Below are 24,397 nucleotides of genomic sequence, written 5' to 3' on the forward strand. Positions count from 1 at the left end.
TAAGGAATGTGCGTGAGAGAAAACGAGGGAGTGTGTGTTTGACAAACAGAGAGGGAGAGAGAACGAGTATCCGAGCTGCTATTACGCACGTCTGTCCGTCTCCAGTTCACCGTGTATTCTCAGCGGGCGACAGGTGCATCTCTACCGCTGATGTTGTGTTTTATTTCTTTCCCCTTCTCTGTTATTTTTTCCACGACCAACTGGGAGATTGTTGCCTTGCTTTATTTCCAATTAACGTGAATTAGTTGGAGCTCGTTTATGGGCTGTCCAAGACACTAGTTTTCTTTCCCTCCACATGCGCACATCTTGTTAGAGTGGATGAATTTCATTCACAGTAATATGACCCCCCTCCTCTGCTCTCCTCATTACCACCTATACACCACCACCATCACCCATCCTTTCTGCTGTTTGGCTCTATCACCCTCCCCCCCCCCCCCTTTTCCTTCTCTCTCTCTCTCTCTCTCTCTCTCTCTCTCTCTCTCTCTCTCACTCTCTCAATCGCCTCTCAGTATGGTATGACACAAGCAGATCGATGAATAGCCATGGAGCAACGGCTAAGCAAGGGGTGGGCCAATCGTTTATTTAGCAGCAGCCAACCAATGGCAGGGGACGCAATTAGTGGCCAGTCAGCTTGCCCTGCTTGTTTTCCTTATCTCTCCACTGCTCTCCCTGCAGGTGACACTCCAGAGCTCCTCTGCCCTCCTGAGGATTCAGTGAGACAGGCGGATCTGTGTGCCTGACCATGGCCCTCCCATCAGCCCGCTCCACATTATGGAGTGTCAGCTTATTGATGGTACTGTTCGCAGCTGCGGTTCGCAGCAACATTATCTTCGGTAAGCACCTCTCTCTTCCTCTTCCTCTATCGGCCTCCTATTCTCTATATCTGGCTGTGTGTCTCTGGGCCCCCCTGACCTCCCCGACCCTCTCTTTCTGTCTCTGGTGGTGCCCCTTATCTGTTGGCTTGAGGCTTTTTTTTGTTGTTTCCTGTATGATGACAAGGGAATCAGTGAGACGTTAATAAGCACATGGGACACTCCCACCTCCCTGGACCCCAGTGGAATTTCTGCCGTTGTTTTTTGAGGAATGTGTGACGGTGGGCGCAGGACTACACACACACACACACACACACACACACACACACACACACACACACACACACACACACACACACACACACACACACACACACACACACACACACACTCTACAGGTTCTTTGCTGTAGTAGCTAACTTGCCCCATAGCTTCCTCTTTTTCCCCTTTCTCTCTCCATGACATCCTTTCACCTTCACCTGCTCACAGCATCTCCGTCTTCCCATATGTCTCAGAGGTTCATGCAACATGGAGATAAGCAGTCATCATCTTTTACTTTCTCAAATGGCAACACAGGAATGTGCACACTTCACGCGCACACACACACACACACAGAGCACAGACACACACACACGCACGGAGCACGGACACATCGTCATGGCTGAAGCTCAACATGGGATGAGTTGGGCGTGGCTGAAGCGGATGGTAAGGGAGGATTTGATGAGTGAAGCACTTTGTAATGATATCATCCCTGCTGTGAACACCCATGGAAGAGAAATACACTGTCCGATAGGCTTTTCCACTTACATAACACTCAAGCGACTGGCTGACGGTAATACAACCCATAGAGGGCAAATCGTGCCAGTGGCGAAAAGGCGCATCATGATTGTCCCTCAATCCATAGAAAATTGATTGACTCAGGTAGAATCCTGTTGGCATTTTCTCATTACAGTAAGGATTTAATTGCTCTGAGTGTTTGGCAAAGAACCGTAAGACGATATTGCAGGCAAGAAGGCTTCTAATAGACGTTCCCTGATTTGCATTTGCAATATATATTCTCCGAGGCCCCTTGCACTCACTTGTGCACACCCACACACACCCACACGATTTCACAAATCGGTAAATGCACATGCATGGAGTGGACACATGCACAGTGTACACGTGTATGCATACAAATATGCAAGCTCACACCACATTTACTGTACTTCCACTTCATTTATCCACATCAGCTGTTTTCACTTTCTGTTGAATTATGCATACTTGTGTTTCTGCAAGTTTGTGTATGAAATGTGGAGGGTTGTCAGTGTGAGCTCACACTGGTCAGTGCAGTAAAAAGTGAGAAACAATCTGCTGTGCCAAGAAGCCGGGATGAGGTCACTGCTAAACAAATGCAAATGGAGGCCTGTCAAGGCCCCAGAAAGCTGTTGGAGATGAGAAATGCACAAACAATCTCCAGATTGAGGCGCTGATGATGAAATATCAATCTCTCGTCAAAGCGCTGACCCCGACTGTGTAGCTCGTCATTGAAACCCAGGTAGCGGTTCGTTATTTGGGTCCGAAAACGATTTTGGCTCCCATTCAGACTCACGTCACATTTGATTAAGGTGTGCCTAGCGGGAGGCCTGACCATGCATGACCAATTCCTGCTTTGGTTTCACCTAAGAGCTGTTTTACATTATCATGTCAGTCAAGGAGAGTAATTAAGCCTGGGATGTCTGACAGTGTTTAGGAGATGAGAAAACGCGTCAAAGAGTGCAATTGAGGATAGAAGGGAAGCAGGGACGGAGTGCTGACTTAACAGAGTTTCAGTGTGCACGTTGTAGACCATTTAGTTGTAATCACAGTCTTGTTGTCATTAGCTTTTACTTTCAAAGCACGTCAAATACTAATATTAACTACACTAAAACCAAACTGAGAACATTTCTGCAGTGAAATCAATCACAATCACTTTTGTAAAAAACTAAAATAAATTGAATTATAATTCTTGTGCTACTTAGGAAGACATTAATTACAATTTCTTTCATCAACAAACTACAAGAATTCGTCTTGGTGGCATTGGTGCAAGAAATACTGACAATTTTGGACTTTCTCACTGGCAAACAAGGAACTTAGGTCCTACGGGAGCTCACATACAACACAGAGGAGCGGTGCCAGAAATTCAGCAGACAGGAAGAAAGGGAGAATATATATATGGATCTTGTGTTCACTGTTCTATAGTATCCAGACATTTGAGCAATGTGGCAAGCTGGTGTTGCAGCTTCGGAGGACAATGTGAGTAAGCTGCCGAGCACTGGTCCATCGCTCACATCTGCTCCGATCTGTCTGATTGGTGTTGTTTTGCCAAAGCAGCAGAGCTGTTAAGTAGAACATGGGGTGGGGCGGGCAGTCAGATAATGCCGTCATAATGGAGATCTCCATGCTAAGAGGCCCTGGAACAGAAGGGTCTACTTAGCATAAATAATTCAATGTTATGTATCAGAGAGGAAAAACGATGAGTGCAGCAAATCAATGCGAGAGCAGATGAGCCATCAGAGAGCCGGAATGACCATCATTGCTGTACTCAGAGTCGACGGCAAATTAAAAACATGTAGGCTGTTTGATCATTCAACGAAGGAAAGAGAGAAAAAAAAAAGCTTTTTTGAGTTATAGGGTTGATACTTATACAGCAACAGTCTGCATGTCAATCACCTCTTAAATTCCTGCAACCCTGGACTCCCAACTACTTCCCCTGACCCATCTTCATTTGATGTATGTCAAAGTCTGGGAAACGACAGCACTAACTCAGTTTTTTTTCTAGATTTATATGTGACCAGGCTTCCTTAGAGCGAGTGAACGAATCGGGGAGACACTAATTGTGCGCCATTTGACATATCCATTTCCACAGCTGGATGTGCAGCCATGCGCTGCGGATGGAAAGTGCCTCTCAGAAGGGCACAGATTAGGCATGCAATTGGCCGGCTGTGCCCTGGTTCTGTACTGCTGACCCAGTTACCTCGGGGCTGCTGTGGAGTGTGGAGGGTCCATCAGCCTGAGCACTGAGCAGACCGTGTGTATTGCAGAGTGCTGTGGCCTCCCATCAGCCACCTGGCCCTCAACTTCACGGCAGCCTGATCCCAGACCCCAGGAGAATGTTTGCATTTGTGACAAGAAAACATGCCTAATAGTTTATTTACCTCTCTGAGTTCTGCTGGTTGGAAGTGAATGAAGCCCGATGCTTCCAGCTGAGGCCAATAATGAATAAGAATTAAAGGACGGGAACAGAGTGGACCAATCGTTAGTGTGGTAAGATTTACAGGCGGGAGGGCTCTGCATGTGTGTGCCTCTGCCAGCAGTTCACTTTATCCTGCCACAAAATGGGCTCCTTCCCCCCTGGACAAGCTTTTTCTCGCTGGCTCGATGCCCACTTCCTGTGTGTGCTGCAGTTGTTTACTGTTGACTTCCTGTGTGCCAAGATGTGGGAACATTTGGCTAATACACAGTACGGCTAGCGCACAATAGCAGTAGGCGGTTTGGATGGGAGGCCTCTGCCTGTTAACAAGGCTGACTGATAAGCAGTGACTCATTAACAAGCCGAGGTACACAGAGCCTGGGGGAATTACCGCCTAGCCACTGTGACATTAATAAGAGGCCTAAGCTATTTTTCCATTTGGCTCTGCTGGCACCGGGCTACACCAGTGGTTTTCAATCTCGACCCTGGCTATTTACTGGCTCCAGCAATTTCCATTTGTTTCAGCCACTGGTTACCTGGTCTGATTGGAGTTGGGCAGATCGGTATTGTCAATGTGGGCTGCAGTTAATGACATCTGCTGTTTCAATAGAAAAGCAGACACCCTCATTAGTTTTCTGCAGATTCATACAGAAACATCTGGGGAGGAGCCCAATTATTTCTTCTTATGCCAATTAATTAGCAATATGTTTTTTTGTTTTTTTTAAAGAAAAGAAGATAATGACATTCCAACCAGATCCACTGCTATTCAATCAATAAGACTGATGATGATTTTGACAGTGTATAGATCCAATTAGGCGTCTGAAATACCTCGATACAATATGCAGAAGCAACTTTGTCCTATCAGAATTTTAAATCCTTTTAAGTCTTGTGTGTTTATTCTTCTGTGATCCTTTTAAGTGTTTTGTCGTCCAGATCAGTTTTGTGATTATAAATTGGATCCTGATTGGCTGGCATTAGTTTGCAACAGATTCACATCTGGCAGAAAACCAATTATTTCTCCTGTTCATCATGGCGATTAATTAAGGCGCTGTGGCTGATTGATTAAACTTCCAACAAAGATCCAGCCATGGGCACCAGAGCCCTGGGGATGATTTGCATCACACGTTATGCACATTGCTGTGTCTTCATGTTATCTTCATGTAGCTCCTCAGACATGCTGAAACATTACACATGCGGAAGAAAACTCATAGCTCAACAAGGCACAAGTGTTGATGACTAATTTGTGGCTAAATTAGGCAGAATTAAAATGCAGCGATGCGCCAGTATCGTCAGATCTTGAAGGCATCGAGAGCAACCTCATCAATCTGAGGCAGATCTCATCCACCCAGGCCCACTCAGGCAATGGGAGATTCCATCAGAACAGATCAATCTCTACCTGCTACGATCATAATAACAGCTAATGTCATTTAGAAACTGAAAGAGAAGTGCTCTTGAGAATTTGCAAAGTGGGGGGGAAAAACAATATTTTCTAAGGGGTACAAAAAAAAAAAAAAGAAGTTGGGGAAAAAAAAGGGCCGACAAAATAAGGGGTCCAGCATTTGCAGAGCTGTCACATTTAAACCCTCACTTCACACAGAACGACTAAACCGACCTAACAACTAAAAACGTCAGCCTTGGAATAAATTAATTCACTTCATTTGCAACAACAAGAGCCCTTATTATTGCACTGGATTTTCCTTTGATCAGGTCTCTCGCTCTCACCACCCCCAACCCTACCCCATTACCTGCCGGAACTCTCCGATGGGTGTTTTAATTGATTTGCTGCAGGGGTGGAAATCGCCCATCCTGTCACTGACGCGTGGCTGGTCAGACCAAGGGCTCGCTGGAAAGGTGTATCTGTGTTGTTGAAGCCCATCACTGCGCCGTGTGAAACTCCAACTATGACGGGGTGCCGGAAGATGCCAGTGCGTGGCTATGAAGCGCAGCATTTGTATTGATTGAGTCTGAGTGCACCGCGCAGGAGCTCCAACAATGAAAGAGCAGAGGTTGCTCTTATTTATTGCCTCTTTCTGATGATGCCATCACTTCGGCTGGTGTTCGGGAGCGTGCTTGGTGGTGGAGGGGGAGGATCTTATCGCTGATCCCACAACCATAAAGCCATTTTAATTCACCTGTGTGCTGTCTGGGGAATTCTCCCTAGTGTGGTTTCTGCTGATATCAATGTCCTTTCAGTGGATGCTGAGTCTTATCAAAGTCTAACATAGTATTGGCACATATTTATTTATTTTACCAGTTTATTTGTCAGGGACAATACATATAGGCATTGTTACATCTAAAGTGCAACCGATGCAATGTATGTGGGCCTTCTAACCGTAGCCTAATTTGCAGTACTTGTCCATGGTATATACAACCAGTGTTTGGGAAAGCTACTGTGAATATAAACTCTCATAGACATTATTCCCACTGGAATGAATCTTTGCCAACTGTCTATAGTTACGTATGATTTCATACTTACTTGAAGCAATATATCAATATTATATCGACATCAATATATGAGACTAGATATCATCTTAGATTTTGAATATCGTAATATCGTGATATGACACGAGTGTTGTCTTTTCCTGGTTTTAGAGGCTGCATTACAGTAAAGTGATGTCATTTTCTGAACTTACCAGACTGTTCTAGCTTTTCTATTATTTGCCTAGCCCCCATAGTCATTGTATCCACATTACTGGTGATTATTTATCAAAACTCATTGTGTTCATATGTGGTGAAAGCATCAATAGTTACACTACACTATCGCCACAATATCGACATTGAGGTATTTTGTCAAAAATATCGTGACATTTGATTTTTTCCATATCGCCCAGCTCTACTTGAAATACTTCTGAACGTGTTTTGCTGCAAGCATGCTGCTTCTGTGTCAGCAAACCTGACACATTCTACCATTTCACTTTCCTCCTCTATAATTTAACTATAAATGGCTGTTTTTTTTGTGGAAATCATTTGTGATATATAAATACCAGTTTTTCACTAAATTGGCTACAGTCTGAAGCAGAGTCTGGCACCACTGCTTTACCAGCTGATCCAATGTCAAAGTGAATCAGCAGTGAGACTGACAGACCCGAGCGCTTAAGGCTTTGTCCTGTCTTGGCACATACAGTGAAGTTTTAGTGTTAGCATTGACTGACTGATTAACAGTGAGGGCGATTAAACTGAGTGCTAGTTGCAGTTTTAAATTTGATACAAATTTATTCCTATAGTATCTTATTGTACTGAAGCAGTTTTGAAAATTGTTTCCTATAGCATATTTGTTATTGTTTTGTTTGCAAGTGTATTGTGTTCTGGAATAGGGTATGGATTTAGCATTGAAGCTGTCGGATGGTATCATTATTTAAGTTTTTGTATTGCAACACAGCTACTGCTCAGTGGAGTTTATTTATGGTTCCAGTGCACTGCTGCTCCCAATCACACTGTACCACACTGCTTAAACGCTCATACTGTAGCTCCCAAATACACCTGCTATTAAAATGCAGTCTGTATTATTTGAATGTCCTTGCATTTATACAGTACCTGGCGTTTAGTATATGTGTTTTCATTACCATTTATGGCTGTATTGTAATCGGATCACATTTTTCAGGCGCCCTATTCAAAGCGGGAAAGTAGTTTGGGAGGTTGCATTGTCAACAAGAACAAGCATGACGGGTGCAGGATCATTAGACTTGATACCATGGAGCCTGGATTTGCTTTTCATTGAACTGGAAAAGGTCGTCTTTTATGAGTCTTTCCTGGAAGGCAACAAAAATGATGACGTGTGGTTTTTTTGCTGCAGTTTGCAACTACTGTAAATGCTATGGAAGAGGAAAAGTAGTGAGAACTGCTGGGAATGGGGTGGGGTTCTGTAGGTGTCTTTCGAGAAGCCAAGTGGACGGCAAACTTTGGAGTGAGTTAGACTTTTTTGCACTGTTTGCAAGATGTGAATACACACTGTGTGGACTGTATTTACTCCTGGCTGAGGTTTGATCACCTCTGTAGGTCGTCTAAAGGACCTGATAACTTTCAGATCGAAATCCGATTCAGATTCAACTTTATTTTCATTTAGCAGAGTACAGGTACAGAGCCAATGAAATGCAGTTGACATCCAACCAGAAGTGCAAAAGAAGCATTAAATACCAAAGTGCAGGTTGAGTACAGTATTATGTGCAGTTATGTAGACGATAGAGATGAATTATGTACAACAGTGTATAGTTAGATAAATACAGGTTTTCCAGATTACATGTCTACAGTGACGGATAAGGAGTATAGAGGGTAGAGGATAATAGAGGGTTATGTACAAAAATGGGCATTTACTTACTGTATTAGCATCGGTATCCACAGTTACATTGGATTTTATTCCAAGGTATAACTTCCCTTTCATTATATCTGTTTCTACCACCCCTTCTTTTCTAAAGGTCCCATGACATGGTGCTCTTTGGATGTTTTTATATAGACCTTAGTGGTCCCCTAATACTGTATCTGAAGTCTCTTTCCCGAAATCCAGCCTTGGTGCCGAATTACAGCCACTAGAGCCAGTCCCACAATGAGCTTTCCTTAGGATGTGCCATTTCTGTGTCTGTAGCTATTGAGGAGGAGAGGGCAAGGTGGAGGTTGGGGGTGTGGCCTTCACCAACTGCCACTTTGCTCGTTTGAAAGCCATGATGTCTCTCTCTCATGGCTGGGCCAAGTTCTCTTGGCGGGCAAAGCAGAGAAAGGGGAGCTCTGGTGATTCCCACACATATTGTTTACTGCCTCTTTTTGATGATGTCATCACTTTAGCTGTTGGTAGGGAGTTTGTCTTGGAGGGAGCTGATCCCACAACCATGAAGCCTTTTTAATTCACCTGTGTGCTGTCTGCTGAGGATATATAAGTGTCCATTCAGTTGATGGTGCCTCTGACGTAGTACTGTAGTCTATAGCCACGACGTTCCACTTCCAGGATATCTCTGGTGCTGCCGGAAATTCCGCCGGATCACACTCTTTTTACCCGAATATCCGTTACCTTCTGCTTTTTTTGTGTTGCCGTTCTAAACTCCGGTGGATTTCTGAAGACTATGGTTGACTGCTCCTCAGATCTCTGCAGGGTAAATCCAGACAGCTAGCTAGACTATCTGTCCAATCTGAGTTTTCTGTTGCATGACTAAAACAACTTTTGAACATACACGTTTTTACCAAAACAAGTTCCTTCCCGAGGCTATTTTGCAGAGGCATTGTTTCTCCGTCCGGCGCTTAGCACAGCCCATGACGATTGTGATTGGTTTAAAGAAATGCCAATAAACCAGAGTACGTTTTTCTCCCATCCCGGAATGCTGTGTGGACTAGCCAGACCGTCCTCCGCAGTGTTGTGGAGGAAGGTCTGGCAAAGCGTGACCGTAACATATAGTACTATATACATATACAAGCAGTGTTGGGAAAAGTGTTGTTAATATAAACTCTCATGGACATCATTCCCACTAGACAGTTGGTGCAGGGAATGTATTTCTTTCCTTTAAACATTTAAATAAGATCAACCAATCAATCAGTCAATCAATCACTGTGAGGCACGTCAAAGCTTCAAACTCACACACTGCCCAGTCAGTGGTGTAGTCTACGTGATACGCAGGTATATGCAGTATTACTCACTAAGAAAGCTCCAGGATTTCCATATACCCACTTAAAAATGCCCAATCACACGCAAAAAATACTTTCCATTATAGTTTTGATATATTTTGAATCGTCATCTTTGTTTTTGTTCTTCACATAGGCTAAATAAAGGTATTTCCACCGTGAATTGGTGCATAAAAGTGTATATACAATACAGGAAATGAAGTCGTTGATGCTCAAAACTTCCCTGGGGGAGGACACCCACCCTAACCCACTATGATATGCCGCCCCCTAAAAGCAGATTCTGGCCAATATATATATATATATATATATATATATATATATATATATATATATTTACACTACAGTATACCCACTACAATACATTAGACTACACCACTGTGCCCAGTGGACAGGTGCGGCCTTGGTTTGCATTCTGCATCTGGCCCGTGACACTGATCAGGGTATGAAGAGCACATGATGAGTGGCTGTGGCTTTTGACGACAAGGCCATTGCCGCGCGGTGTAACTCGGTGCTACTGCGCCGGTTGAAGACAAAGGCACCAAATAGGCATCTCTAATCTCCCTGCTGAATGAATCCGAAACAAAGAGAGGAGGAACGCAGACATAGAGGCTTGGACACACATAGGATAAGCTGATTACCCAGGAAAGAAGGGGAGGGCGAGGGAGACAGAGGCATGCACGTGAACAAGAGAAATCCATACAGTAAGAGCATACGGGCAGGCAAATGGAGGAGGAGGGGTGGTAAGAAAAAAAAGCGAACACACTCTAATGATGGGGGGCACAGACCGGAGAGAAAATGAAAAGAAACAGCGTAGGGAGCAAGGGAGGGAGAAAAAACACACAAGAGAAAAAAGGTGAATGTTCAAAAGGACAGGCCATGGCGCGCTACATAGAGCATGCAATAGGAAAATGAAGGGAATGCATACGGTATTTGCCTGTGATATCCTCCTTAGGCACGCAACACAATCAAAACAGGACATTATGCAAATGTAAGGCAGCTACGGCAATATAATCGCTACCTGAGTCATTTCACCTGCTCTGCTCACAAGTCGCTATATATACAAACTGAATTACACCCAATCCAGGTGTATGGGCTAAATATACAGCTAATTAAAATTAATGAGATTTACTTAGAAAAGAATATGCTCCTTCCCTAAGCTGCTTATCCCCGCATGAGAATCTACACATCTACACACACACACACACACACACACACACACACACACACACACACACACACACACACACACACACACACACACACACACACACACACACACACACACCATCGCTTTCTCACACCCTGCTACACAGACACACACACACACACACACACACACACACACACACACACACACACACACACACACACACACACACACACACACGCTTTCTCACACCCTGCTAGGCAGACTGTTAAGAATCCTTGGAACGCTAACACACACACACATACACACACACACACACACACACACACACACACACACACACACACACACACACACACTCTCACACACACACTCACACACTCACACACACACTGAGTTGATTTGTCTTTCAGCTGGCTTTCCTCTCAAGCTTCTTGTTCAATGAACGTGCAAGTTCTTAACTGTGTTAGCACACACACACACACACACACACCACACACACACACACACACAAATGTATTATTTATTTAGCTTTGAAAGCCTTCTAGTCTTTACTTAAATAAAAAAATATCCCTGTGAGCCAAGCTGTTGACTGCAAGGCAAAACATTGTGTGTGTCTGCCTAGCTATCTGTGTGCATGCTTAAGTATGTGTGTTTAGCAGGCCAGCCAATGCATTCATATATATTCCCTACACAGTGTACCGCTTCTCCACAGTGTAGGGGCATTCGATATGTAACATTTTCCAAACTGCTTACAGACATCCTTTTTCCATAAGGTAGTGTGCAACCAGCAACGCTCCATTTTCTAGTGAGCAAAGTGCTGAGTTAATAAACGGCTCTTCAAGGGGAGGGGGAGGGGTGTGACACAGCGCAAATTAATCACACTTTATTAACAGACTTAGGTTTCGGTGGAACACTCTCCACCGCACCACTTGGCGTCCAACCAACTTATGTCTCATCCGACCCTGCGCACATTCGTACAGTACTAGCACGTTCAGTAGCCTACACATGCACTCACACACTTACACTACTGTGAGAACACACACATGCTCCTCTTTTTTTCTGCCTTGTTCTATCTCCATTTCTCTCCTTCTGTTGCTGCTTCATTTCTCAGCCTCCTGAGTACTTGAATGTCATTATGACTTTTGTTATCAAAAGCAAACAGCGGGGTTGGATTGAGGAGTGCATGCCAGGCCTACCGTTTTTCCACGCTAAGAGAACGACACAGCATGTTGCGTGCTGTTTTTATTGTTTCTGCTTCTTTTCAACAAACGGACAGGCGTATTTTTTTTTTTAAAGGACAGATTTATTGACACAGCCCCTGCTGCGAGGCTCAACAGGCCCACGTGGTCTAGTTTCTGAATGGAGAACCCCATCTCTGTAGAGTTACAGTACAATCCCTCTCCCTTGGCCTGTGTGTCAATGAAGATGACTTCATATCTACCAGCAAATTCATCCCATTTGCGTAATGCATCGACAGACGGCACAAGTGAACAATGTAATTGAGTTAATGAGCTACATGCCCTTATCTGCTGTTTATTCATATGGGCAGCCCGAGGCGTGACGACTATCAGCCTCTTACACAGGCTACTGTATGTTTGATGAGTCCCTTGAAGGGAGAAATTGATAATGCAGTCAAACTTCCTCAAGGCAAACTGTTTTGATGTGTGAAGCATAGAAGACGGAGTTTATCCTCTACATTTGTGTTTTTCCCCCCCTTCTTGTTCTCTTATTCTACAATGCATATTTAAATATTATTGTGATTTATTTATCGCGGCTCAGTGTTCAGCTTCACTGAGCTATTTTCAGGTTGATATCTTCACATGCGGGAGGGAGGGGAGGCATACAGACTTGTACATGGGAGGTGTCACGCTCGACTTTGTGACAGCGCACGGTGGCGTGCCTGGGAGAGCATCTTTTTGTTGTTGTTTGAAGGGTTCGGTGACATTTTGCTGGGTCTCCCCCCCTCAGGGGCTGAAAGAGTCAGAGCTGATCGGGTTTCATCAACCTCCCCGGTACAATTTACTGAGGTTCTGTTTGAAAAGGACGAAGAGAAAAGGAAGGGTCGTTTACGTCATAGGGTCAGTTGCCGGTGGCAGGAAAGCTACATGCTGACATTTCTTGGTATTATTGTGTGTTACACCTCGATGGAGCAGACGTAAAAAAAACCATGGCAACCTGCTGTGACCTACCACCCCATTGTGCTTAGTGTTAAAGGGTAACCAATTTTAAGAATTTAATAGAAAAGTTGTGTACATAGCTATTGCAGAATCTAAGCCATTAGTGGAAGTTTATCAATATATCTGAACATTTGAAATCAATATAAAATGTCACGTTTTTGGAATATTCATTTAGTTAAATCGTAAACCTTTCAATCTTAGAAATTTGCTAAAGATGCAAAGAGGCTGATTTCATGTGTTGGAGGCAGATCAAGTATTTGGGTCGAAGATTGTCAGACTAAGTCTCAGGTCAAGTTTTAAATCCCTGAGGACAAGTCAAAGTCAAGTCACAAGTCTGCACAAGCAAGTTGAAAACAAAGACACAAGTCTAAAGTCTGACCATTAACACAACCCAGCGTTTTCCTTTATTAGAATTATGTTTATAATATCTATACATACACCCAGTCCTTCAGTACATGGGCTTAATAAATAGATATTTAAGCTTTGTGACTATGCCTACCTGACACTGGCTTATTAATTCCAGAGCTGAAGCTATTAGACAATTAATTGATTAGTTAAACAATAAAAAAATGAATCGGCCTGATAGTCAAGTAGTACATTTTTAAGCAAAAATTTTTATATTCTAGGTTCCGCTTCTCAATTGTGAGGACTTGTTGCTTAACTAAATATCTTGAGGTTTGGGGTTTTTATAGACCACACAATTAATTTAGAAGATTATCAGCAAATTGTTCGATGATGAAAATAATACCACCTAATCGTTAGTTGCAGACCTCATTCATTTTTTACTTTTGTGGTATTTTACTCAGTCAAAACGTGAGACTTGGGAATGTTTTTGCTATCAGGCACGTCCCAAGTCAAATTAAGGATTTAGAGAATCAACTCTCACAGCAGTTAGGTCTCAAGTCTACAGCGCTGGGTGAGACTGCACGATAACTGAAATGTCACCCATCTGAGCCCCACTGTAACTATGTGTCCTGTAAATGTGTTCCTGGCCCAGACACCGGACTCCGCTTTCTGCTCAGTCATTGTGCTTGGCTCCGTCGTAGTGCATCAGCTAAATGGCCGACATGTTAAGACGTGCAGTAATACCATCTTCGAAAATCCAATCATTTTTACTGGCAGTTTCAGATTAGCTCCAGCCAGCATGTCATAAATTGACTGGCGCATATTCCCTAAACAATAGAAGTCTGTCAAAGCTGATGTAGACACAACTACCAGTGGTTACAGGGGACATGCTAGCATCGTGAAGGAATGACAACAGAAGGCAGGGAGGAGGCGATGTCGGGCTCTTGCTTAATTGTCACTCTTCCAATTTGGTTCATCCCTGAATAAACTACTGCCATCAAATTTCCTGTCAGAGTTGAATCAATGATCCAATCAACTGATGTTGCACAGTTTACAAATGAAAATTGAAAGCCTCACCTGAATCAAGCTTGACATCTTCAATTTCTATGAGACACTATCAAACATGTATATGAGAAATTCATTGTTTGTAGTGTCATTTAGTGTCAGTCTTACACACATAGGGATGCCAATAGAACTAATACCCCATTGACTTTTCATATATATATATTTCATATAAAAACACATGCAGAGACGTGCAAACACACACAAATATCTGATTGACAAAGCTAAAGTGCTCATGTATGCAATTTGCACATCACTGTAGGGAGGAGTAAAACAATATGCATTTAATTGAAAAGCATTATCATACATATTATTCGTTCGCCTTTGAAAACACACTGAAATAGGTCCTTTTAAGCTCCACTTGGATACAACCAAATACATTTGAATAATTCAGAGTGCCAGACATGATAGACAGTATGATTAAATAACTATTTATAAGCAGTTTTAAAGTAAAGCTACAAACCGTCTTCACTGTCAGAAAAGTAAATCCCTAAAAAAAAAATAATAAATAGATCGGTGATGCAACATCTGCCATTTGTCGGATGATTTCTCCCAAAGCACCTCCATGACTGCATACGTTTGTGAGCACTGGTAGCCCAAGGGGGACAAACACTGTCATCCCTAACCATGACAGTGTTTGTGCAGAGATCTATCCACTGAGAGATATAGCAATGCAGCAGATTTTATGCAAGATTTGAGTTGTAAAAGGCCAGTAGAGGATGTCAGTCTTTGGGAAAAGAGTCTTCTTTGCTTCCTGAAATGACAGTAATTCCTGTCCAAAAGTGGAATATCCAAAGTAACTGGACTTTAAGATGGTTCACCTGTCATCTACGAGCCTTCAGCTCAGTTTCAACCATCTTCAAGTTCACAGTCAAACAGCAAGCTACTTTTCCTTTGATATCCTTTGGTGCCGTGATCTGGCCACAGACAGACAGCGGTTGCTCACAGCTGACGTCTGTAATGTTTTATTTATCTTAAATTCCAACATGTAGGACTTGGTATGATGGAGAACTTCCTTTACAATCTCTCAAGTTATGACACACAGAATAATGTCTATCTAAAAGTAGTTTGTCAAAGGTAACTGGGCTTGCTGTTGTTTTTTTAAGACGTTCCAACTGTCTTCTATAAAAGCCTTCAGAGTGAGAAGCATCCAGGAGGCCAAAAAGGAAGTCTAGTCGAGTTGCCTTTCATTTACAGCACCAAGACAATGATTTCTCAAACTTGATGTCTGTAATGATTTTTCTCTGACCTTCAAATCCTTCACATAACACTTTATGTGACGGAGAACTCAATTTACAAGGAGGCATTTTTGTTTTTTTAAACTTTTGTATGGACTTGCACAGAAATCTGGTTTTCATAACTAGTCTCGCTGTGCCAGACCTTCCTCAACAGAGCTGCGGAGGAGGGTCTGGCTAGTCACACAGCATTCCGGGATGGGAGAAGAACGTGCTCTGGTGTATTGGCATTTCTTTAAACCAATCACGCTTAGCACAATAGCAAATATAGCCTCGGGAAGGAACTTGTTTTGGTGGAACGTGTATGTTCAAAAGTTGTTTTAGTCGTGCAACAGAAAACTCAGATTGGACAGATAGTCTAGCTAGCTGTCTGGATTTACCCTGCCAAGATCTGACGAACAGTTAACCATAGTCCTCATAACTCCACCGGAATTTAAAATGCCAACACGAAGACAGCGGAAGGACATCCGGTCGAAAAGAGTGAAATCTAGCTGAATTTCCGGCAGCGACGGAGCAATTCCGGAAGTGGAACGTTGTGGAGAGCAACATGATGTCAGCATCTCCTCCTTTCCCACGTTCTTCCTCAGCTTTGTTGTAGTCTGAGTGTCAATCCCAGAAGCCCCTGGGCCCAGGCCAATAGACAGTCGACAAATTCCCATTTGGAGCGGAACCCGGCTATAAATGCGATTGGGTTGGATTTGAGTCTGCTCTCATGGCTTTGGATTTGAATAGAATAGAGTCTGTCCTCTTCTCTCTTTATTTTTGCCTGCGTAGCTTCAGAAAGCAAGATTAGATGGAGGTAGGGAGGGGAAGAGACACACAAAGAGAGGGAGAGAAGCAGAGTCAGAGGAGAAATAAGAACTACAGAGCATTCATGGGTCTTTAAAAATGCAAAAGCCTTAAAATAAATCTAAATTTCAGGCCTTGAAAAGTGTGAAAATGTGTCTTAGGTCCTGTTTTCCACCACTCTATGATCAATTTCTTTGTCCTGCATGTTTCCTCTTAGATTATTTCAGAGCAGGCCAGGGTTACCAGTACAATAGGGCTGTGTTATGTTTTATTCATACTTCTTGCTTTAGTAAACAAAATTGGACTTCATGTTTCTTAACAAATAATTTCATGTTGTTCTTTTTATTACACTGGCCATTCATAATTTCAGACTTTTTATTAGCTGTTCTGAATCACAAATAAGTTGCTTTCGATAGTGTTCTATTTGTAGCATTATAAGATCTGTAAACCCTTGCCACATTTTGACAATAAAGTAATTAGCGTAAACAAATGACTATAACCAGGAAGATTGTCATCTCTCAGGGCCCCTGTGCTGCTCTGTTCTATGGAGTCAGATTGTTCAGGACATCTGATAGTTTGCTCACAACACAAAGAGTTTGCATTAGGGTATAGAAACATGCCCCCCCCCCCCCCCGTGACACACATACATGTATTATTGATCCTGATTTTTAGAGGTAACATGTATCCAGTTTTGACATGATTTGTTTAGACTCTTTGAATTCATTCAAACCACAAATATTGATTATTTTATACTGTGCACATTTATTTGTTTTACCTCATAGCATTCAAGGCATATTAGTTTCCATATACAGTAACTACCATATATAATCTACAACTCTGTAAATTGTCCATTCCACATTGTCATACTGCTGACGCTATAACATACCTGTGATGTAACATAGTACTAGCACATATCTAGATTACTTTAGGGAATATATTGATTTAGTGTTGCAGTATCGTTCACAGTGTACAATTTTATCACTGGAGAAATAGCAGCAGGCCTGCTGGTTACACCTGTAACTAGTACATGTGCTCACTTCAGAACACCTTGACACTAGGGGTGTAAGAATACATTGCTATGGATGGACATATCAATTCAGTCCTCAACCATTCAAAATTATCGATACAATCTTGTATCTTGTAATCTTCGGTAATAACCTGTAATGTCAGTGATCTTTGCCCTCCTCTGACCTGCATTTCTGCCAAATGAGTGGCCGGTGGGCAGACAGGTGGCTGGTTATCTCACTTGCTGTGGACAGGACACTCACCAGCATCTTGCTGGTGTTTGTTTCTTGCACTTGAGGTTTGATCAATGTGCAGTTTGCCAAGAACATTTCCTATTGACATCATTTTCACACCAAAAATAAAACTGTGAAAAGCCGTTTTGGTTTTGTCTTTCCACTTTTCCATCAATCACCACTCTGCTTTTGGTTGAAATACACACACAGTTTACTGATTTATATGTGAACATATGCTAGCTCTATACACGCTAAAAGTATTTTTTTTATTGACATGGAGTTTGGTGGGTTTAGCGATAGCGATCTCGGAGCTGTTTCTAGTTAAACAAAGAGGATTTTACTCTTTTAAAAGGGATTCTTTCCATAATGTTGTCAGTCACTTAGAATAACAATCTGAGCCGGTCAGTGGCAAAAACAGCACCTTTAGTGGACGGAATTGACGATGCACATTTGCCCTATAGGGTTACATTGCAGCTGCCGGTCACAGCATTCTTCTTGCTAAATTCTCTTTGGTAACATACTGTAATGTCAGTGATCTTTGCAGTCCTCTGACCTGCGTTTCTGCCAAATGAGTGGCCGGTGGGCAGACAGGTGGCTGGTCAGCTCACTTTCTGTGGACAGGACACTCAGTAGCTATGTTTCCATCCACTTGTCAGTCAAATTATTTGAAGTTGCCTGATTATGTCACATTCTGTTTTGTGGTTAAATTGGTATATGGAATACATTAAGACCTTTTAAGGTGTTTTCATTCAACATTCAACATTCAAGCTAACATTTGCGAACAACATTTTGGATTGCGCTGTCTACAAATGATTAATACTGCACAAGTTGTAATAGTGCTTATGTGCCAGCTCATAGCGACATATTAAGCTATAAAGAGACAACAACGATGCTATCAAAACATCGCTATGATGATGCAGATAAGTTATGGCATTTCTTCGATTTTTGGTATCTCAAATAGCCATTATATTTTTTCAAAAAGTCTCTCGTTTGTCCACTTTGTCTTTTTTGACACCCGCCATGTCTTCAAAGAAAGCGGAAATACATGGCGGAAATCATCTAAAACATATTCTTCTTTGTTTTTGATGGCGGGTTGCAACCATAAAATGACCTAAAACGTAATCGCAGTTCATTATTTATTCAGCAAATAACCAGTTAAGAGAAAATCCGATAAGATCGAACGTACAAACTTTGTGTCAATAAAAATGTGTGGATGGGAACATGGCTAGTGGCGTCTTGCTGGTGTTTGTTTCTTGCACTTGAGTTCTGATTAATGTGCACTTTGCCGAGAACATTTCCTTCTACTGACATCATTCTGCTTAATTAGGACAAATGTGAAAAAGTCTCAATAGTGGGGTGCTCTTCTTTGTTGAATCCCGTGAAGAATATGTGGTGTAGGCTCATAAGACATGCACTTAATATTGCCTATAACTTCAAGAAATCTGTAATTATTCTTTGTGAAACCTGCAGAGCGCCTGTGGAGGGAGAGACAGAGAGAGTGCTGTTGCGACGGAGATCTGGGTTATTTCAGGATGGTTGTCTTGCAGTCTAATGTGGTTTGGCACTTGTGTGTCTAGTCAGAGTTAGATATATGGCTGAATTTGCCTTGAGTGGCTGGCTGGTTTCTGAATAGACATGCTCTGGTTTCTCTGGTTGCTGACTGCTATTTTCAATACTTTTCTTCCTTCTTCTGTGTCCCCCTTTGTCTTATCTTCGCTGCTTCTGGTCGTGTCCTCCTTTCTCCTCTCCTGTTTTAATTTTCCTCGCTTTCTCTTTGTGTTAGTCTTTTCTCCTCTTTGTTTTCCACCCTTTTCGAATATCTCTCCCACATTCATTTATTTTTGGCCTCTCTGTTTCCTATTTTTTATTGTTTCTTTGTCTTTTTGAAGCTCAAGTCCCACCTTTCTTTCCCTGCTTCACTTCTCCTTTCCCTCCTTTGTTTCATCTTTTCTTCCCCATCCTTCCCGTTCGTATGCGTTCTCTCTTGCTTTCTTCCGCATTCTACCATTCCCGTTCTTTCTTTCTTTCCTTTTTTGTTCAGTCACCTTATTTTTTGCTATTTTTTAAATTCTGTCTGACCTCTTCTCTTCTTATATGTCTAACCTTTGCTCTGTATTCTATATTTCTATATCTCCTCCCCTCTCATCACCTTTACGTCCCTTTCTCTGTTTCCCTCTCATCTTCTTCTTCCCTCTTCCAAGCTCTCTGCTTTCCTGTCCTCCCCTTTTCGCTTTCTCTCCGTCTTGTCTTTATCCACATCTCTCTCCCTTCCTGCCTCTTTCTCTGCTCTCTCGCTCTGTTTTTGTGCTTGCTGTTTTAGCATACTCTGCAGGGAGCACTCCTGCGATGCCAATTATATTGACTGAAGAAAGAGAGGAAGGAGGGAGACGGGGTGGAGGAGGGAGGGTTGGAAGACCTGTGCGTGCATGCATGCACAAGAACGCACAAATACACACATTCACACTGATGGAGAGAATGAATGAGGGGGGGATTGGGGCTTGAGAGCACAGGAGCAGCAGAGAAGGAAGAGGGGGATGATGAAAGAGGGGGAGAGCTGGGAGGAAGAGGACAGAGAGAAATTGGAGGAGAGCGAATCTGTCTGTGAGTGTAATAGTCTCCCGCTGTCCAACCCAAGGGAATTCACCGACTGCAGAGGAGAAGAGAGAGAGGTAGAGAGGCACAGATAGAAAGAGACAGAGTGAGGGAGAGAGAGAGAGAGAGGGGATGGAGGAGGGGGGTGGGTGCAGATAGAGAGATACAGAGGGAGAGAGGGAGCAGAAACAGAGGCAGACGGCAGGAAAAGAAAGATGACTTCAGTGCTTTCTTCTCGCAGCTCAGCTTGTAGGGCTCCACTCCAGGCAAACGTGGCTTGTGACATTAAATAAGATTCAGCATCATGACTGAGTGTATGAATGGAGAGCATAAGTATATCATAGTAATGTGCTGCTCTACAGCAGCTCAGCCCAGAGAACTACTTCTAGCATGTTTGTGCAAGCCTATGCACTGGAGGTTTCACCGTGTGCACTTAAGTATATCGTCACTATAGTGTGTGAAAACGGTCAGTTCACCCAAATTACCAACAACATTTTCTGACTCGCCTCTTTGGTATGGAGCCATGCAGCTAGTTTTATTTTGATTCACTAAGGTTTTGAAATATCACTCTTCGGTACAGTGAAGGTGATTGGGATTTAATTGTTGGTGCTTACAGCATTGAAAAATACATTTAAAAGAAATCTGCAGGAGTGTGTATAATAATGTCCTCATTACTCTGGATAATCCAAAGAATGCACTGTGAACAGTTTTTAATGGGACAATTTTATTCCAAAGAAATTATTATTGACTTTTTTAGCACCGCAAACCTAAATTCCATTCTATTCAACTCAAATTCTATTCAATTCTATTGAACTGATGTGGCAGCAGAAATTTCACAGATGGATATCTCAAAGCTGGACCATTAAACTACAACTAACTATCTGCATGGTTAGATTCCACTAAAGGTTGGTGAAAAAAAGAAGTCTTTTGTGTGAACTGATCCTTTCACTCACATTGTGATTGCCATGGAAGGGTTTCGTGCTCCTTTTGAAACGTTTACAAAATGAAAAGTAATCTTTGCAAACCTGTTTGGGAGCTGTGTATGAGAATAAGCAATTTCTATTTGCTGGATAGCTAAATTTGAAACCGTCTTCCCAAGAAAACGACACAGTCAGTTCTTTCAGCAGGTGTCCCAAAACAACATATACATCTGTTAAGAGTTGGCGGACAAATGATGGCTGAAACACATCTTTTTGTGTTCACTATGATAGCTCTTAAAGGTCCCATGACATGGTGCTTTTTGGATGCTTTTATATAGGCCTTAGTGGTCCCCTAATACTGTATCTGAAGTCTCTTTCCCGAAATTCAGCCTTGGTGCAGAATTACAGCCACTAGAGCCAGTCCCACAATGAGCTTTCCTTAGGATGTGCCATTTCTGTGTCTGTAGCTATTGAGGAGGAGAGAGGGGACCAACAGATCCCGTTGCTCTGGACGGAGACCAGTGAAGGCTATTAGAAGCACTTTTCCGGTGATCTATTGCTTTACTGCGCAGCCTCCAACTGACAGAGACAACATAAATGTGACGTGAGCAACGTGTCTGAAAGTTGTAAGTCTTCTGGTAGCTGTGCCAAGAGAAATCTCAATCATTCCCAATCTTGCAGAGACAGAGAGCTTAGGTATATGTAAGGAGATAACATGGGCACAGGCTAATTATATTGCTAACTAAAATGCTAGTTAACATTAGTAATTAAACCTAAACAGCTCATGTAAGTCGAAACTGCCTACGAGCTTCTCCTGTACTATACGGTAATTCCTCAACTATGTGACACAATCGTTAACCTATTTTTACAAAAACGTCTGCTACGGAGCCATAACGTGAAGTACAAGGTAATGGAGCCTTTTATATATTGTCGTGTTTCTTTAGAACTAAACAATGGACAAATAGAGTCTTTAAACGCTTCAGATGTAAAGTTATTTGCTGTCAAGTGATGTCAAAATTAATGCTAATCAGTGGAATGCTAACGAGAGGTGATACCTTTGTAGCATCAAAATGGTGCCATAGGAGGTTCGAGTTCTGAAGCGAAGCTTACCCCCTTGGTCTTGACCAACTGCCACTTTGCTCGTTTGAAAGCCATGATGTCTCTCTCTTTCTCATGGGCGGGCCAAATTCTCTGGGCGGGCAAAGCAGAGAAAGGGGAGGTAACCTTGCTCCTTATGACCTCATAAGGAGAAGATTCCAGATCGGCCCATCTGAGCTTTCATTTTCTCAAAGGCAGAGCAGGATACCCAGGGCTCGGTTTACACCTATCGCCATTTCTAGCCACTGGGGGACCATAGGCAGGCTGGGGGGACTCATATTAATATTAAAAAACCTCATAAAGTGAAATTTTCATGCCATGGGACCTTTAAGTTCACCTTCTGGGAACAAAATCACTGACTTTTACATGAAAGTGTAAAGTGTCCAGAGACTTGATGTGCAAGTTGAATTTCTGCCAATAGGGGCGTCAGATCAGTTAAATGTGAAGAACTTGTTGCTACATTTTGGTTCAGTAACCTCTGTCAGACATTTCATATAACAAGTGACAGTAGGCACATATACTGTTTACTGTACTGTACACAAATTAGAGTGAAAAAAAACGAATAAATGAGTGCAGAAACGCACCGAATGCAGATGCTTCCATTCAGGGCACAGAGGCTCACTGAATTCATTCAATGAGTGTGAAAATGATGTGAATCGTATGACATGGCCTTTTGCAGTCACAGGCTCTTTTAGAAGGATGGCATTCATCCCTCCAGTAGAGTTTAGAAACATGGAGAATCTATATGACAATGAGCACTGAAGCTGTTCTGAAGGTTCTCGGTGAAATTTGACCCGTTTTCAAAGTTGGTTTTATGTCATAAAATAAAAATACAAATTTAGGGAAACTTTTACAATATAGATATATAGTTCTTTAAACTCCATTGGCAGTTTTTCATAGTTTCTCATAGTTCCTGACAGTTTTAGATTGGGTGTCACAAGTTTTTCAAACGACATTGATGGTACAGTGCACACACATCTGCACAGTCTACTGTACATCCATCATGCATCTGTGCTTGTGTGTAGGGGGTTTGGTGTTTACCCGGCTTTTAGCTTGACATATACCTTTTATGATATGAATTTATAGCACACATTAGGAGTCGGATGATATATCTGGCTGGTATTTTCCTTTTCATACCAGATATCAGGTAGTTAAGCTGCTGCCTAAATGATGGTTCCCTCCTCTGTCCACAGCAGCAGAAAAACAGTCTGGAATGCAACAAAATGTTATTCCTAAGCATTGGTTCCTTCTGTTTTGTATTGTCAGAATAATATATCCCAGACTTTGGCCTACCATTGGATCAGAGTAATGTGCCGACTGATCTTAGGGAGCTAAGAGTTTTATGATTAGGAAAGGACCGTTAGTGTTCTGTAATGGTTTCTGTGGCTTTTCCACTCTGACAAGAATAAAAATGTCCATAGAAATACTGCAGTGACAAATTCAATTTGAATCCATTGTTTGAATAAATTGCAGTTAGCAGTATCAAATGGATGTCAGTCACATTAAAGTCTTTTAAGGAATGCAACAGGGATTTTTACTGAAAGCACAGCAGATGATGGGTTACATAAGTGATGCTTTGTATTATGATTGACACTGACCGGAGTTCATTCTTTACCCACCTATTTACTATATTTACTGCAACATCACTACTGTGCATTATCCTCGGCCTGATGTATTAATAGTGTGTGTAGGCTTGCGTGTTAGCGCTGTGTGCCACCGTGCTCTCATTTTTTTTTAAATCACTAGGGTCCAGGGGTCGTTTATGGAGCCCAGGAGATCTCTAGCAAAACGATATATGGTTTAATTTCTCAGTAATTGAATTCAGATGCAATTCATCAATCGGTATGAATAGAACGCAATATTCTAATCATAATTTGCATGTTTGCAGCGTTAAAATAAATAAATAAACACTGCTAGAATCTCCAATTCCATGGCATTATAGTTCATCCCTCGTGTCAAGTAGGTCACCAGATGGTTACACGGCCGCGCCAATTCTTCGATGTTGGACGGCCATGACAGTTGGGACCATGTGGAGTGACCCTAATCAGTCAATTAGCCCACGAGGGGCGCCCTAACGATGTCTGGAGCCACCATGCCACTCAGTGTGCACGCATATAGAAAACGACGCAGTCCGGCCTCTATTGTTTCACTGTCTGTGCCTGCGCTG

The 24,397-nt window shown here is 42.4% G+C and overlaps 1 protein-coding gene across 4 annotated transcripts in view; it reads left to right on the forward strand.

Moving 5' to 3' along the window:
- Nucleotides 1-24,397, forward strand: part of cadm3 (cell adhesion molecule 3) — a 94,356-nt gene that overhangs the window by 1,276 nt on the left and 68,683 nt on the right. For all 4 annotated transcript variants that reach the window (XM_039815394.1, XM_039815393.1, XM_039815392.1 and 1 more), the window contains exon 2: nt 676-833. In XM_039815394.1, coding sequence (XP_039671328.1) covers nt 743-833 — 91 coding nt within the window. In that variant the 5' untranslated portion in view covers nt 676-742. The remainder of the gene's footprint in view (nt 1-675; nt 834-24,397) is intronic.

The sequence above is a fragment of the Perca fluviatilis genome, chromosome 11 (genome assembly GCF_010015445.1).
Source record: "Perca fluviatilis chromosome 11, GENO_Pfluv_1.0, whole genome shotgun sequence".
NCBI lineage: Eukaryota > Metazoa > Chordata > Actinopteri > Perciformes > Percidae > Perca > Perca fluviatilis.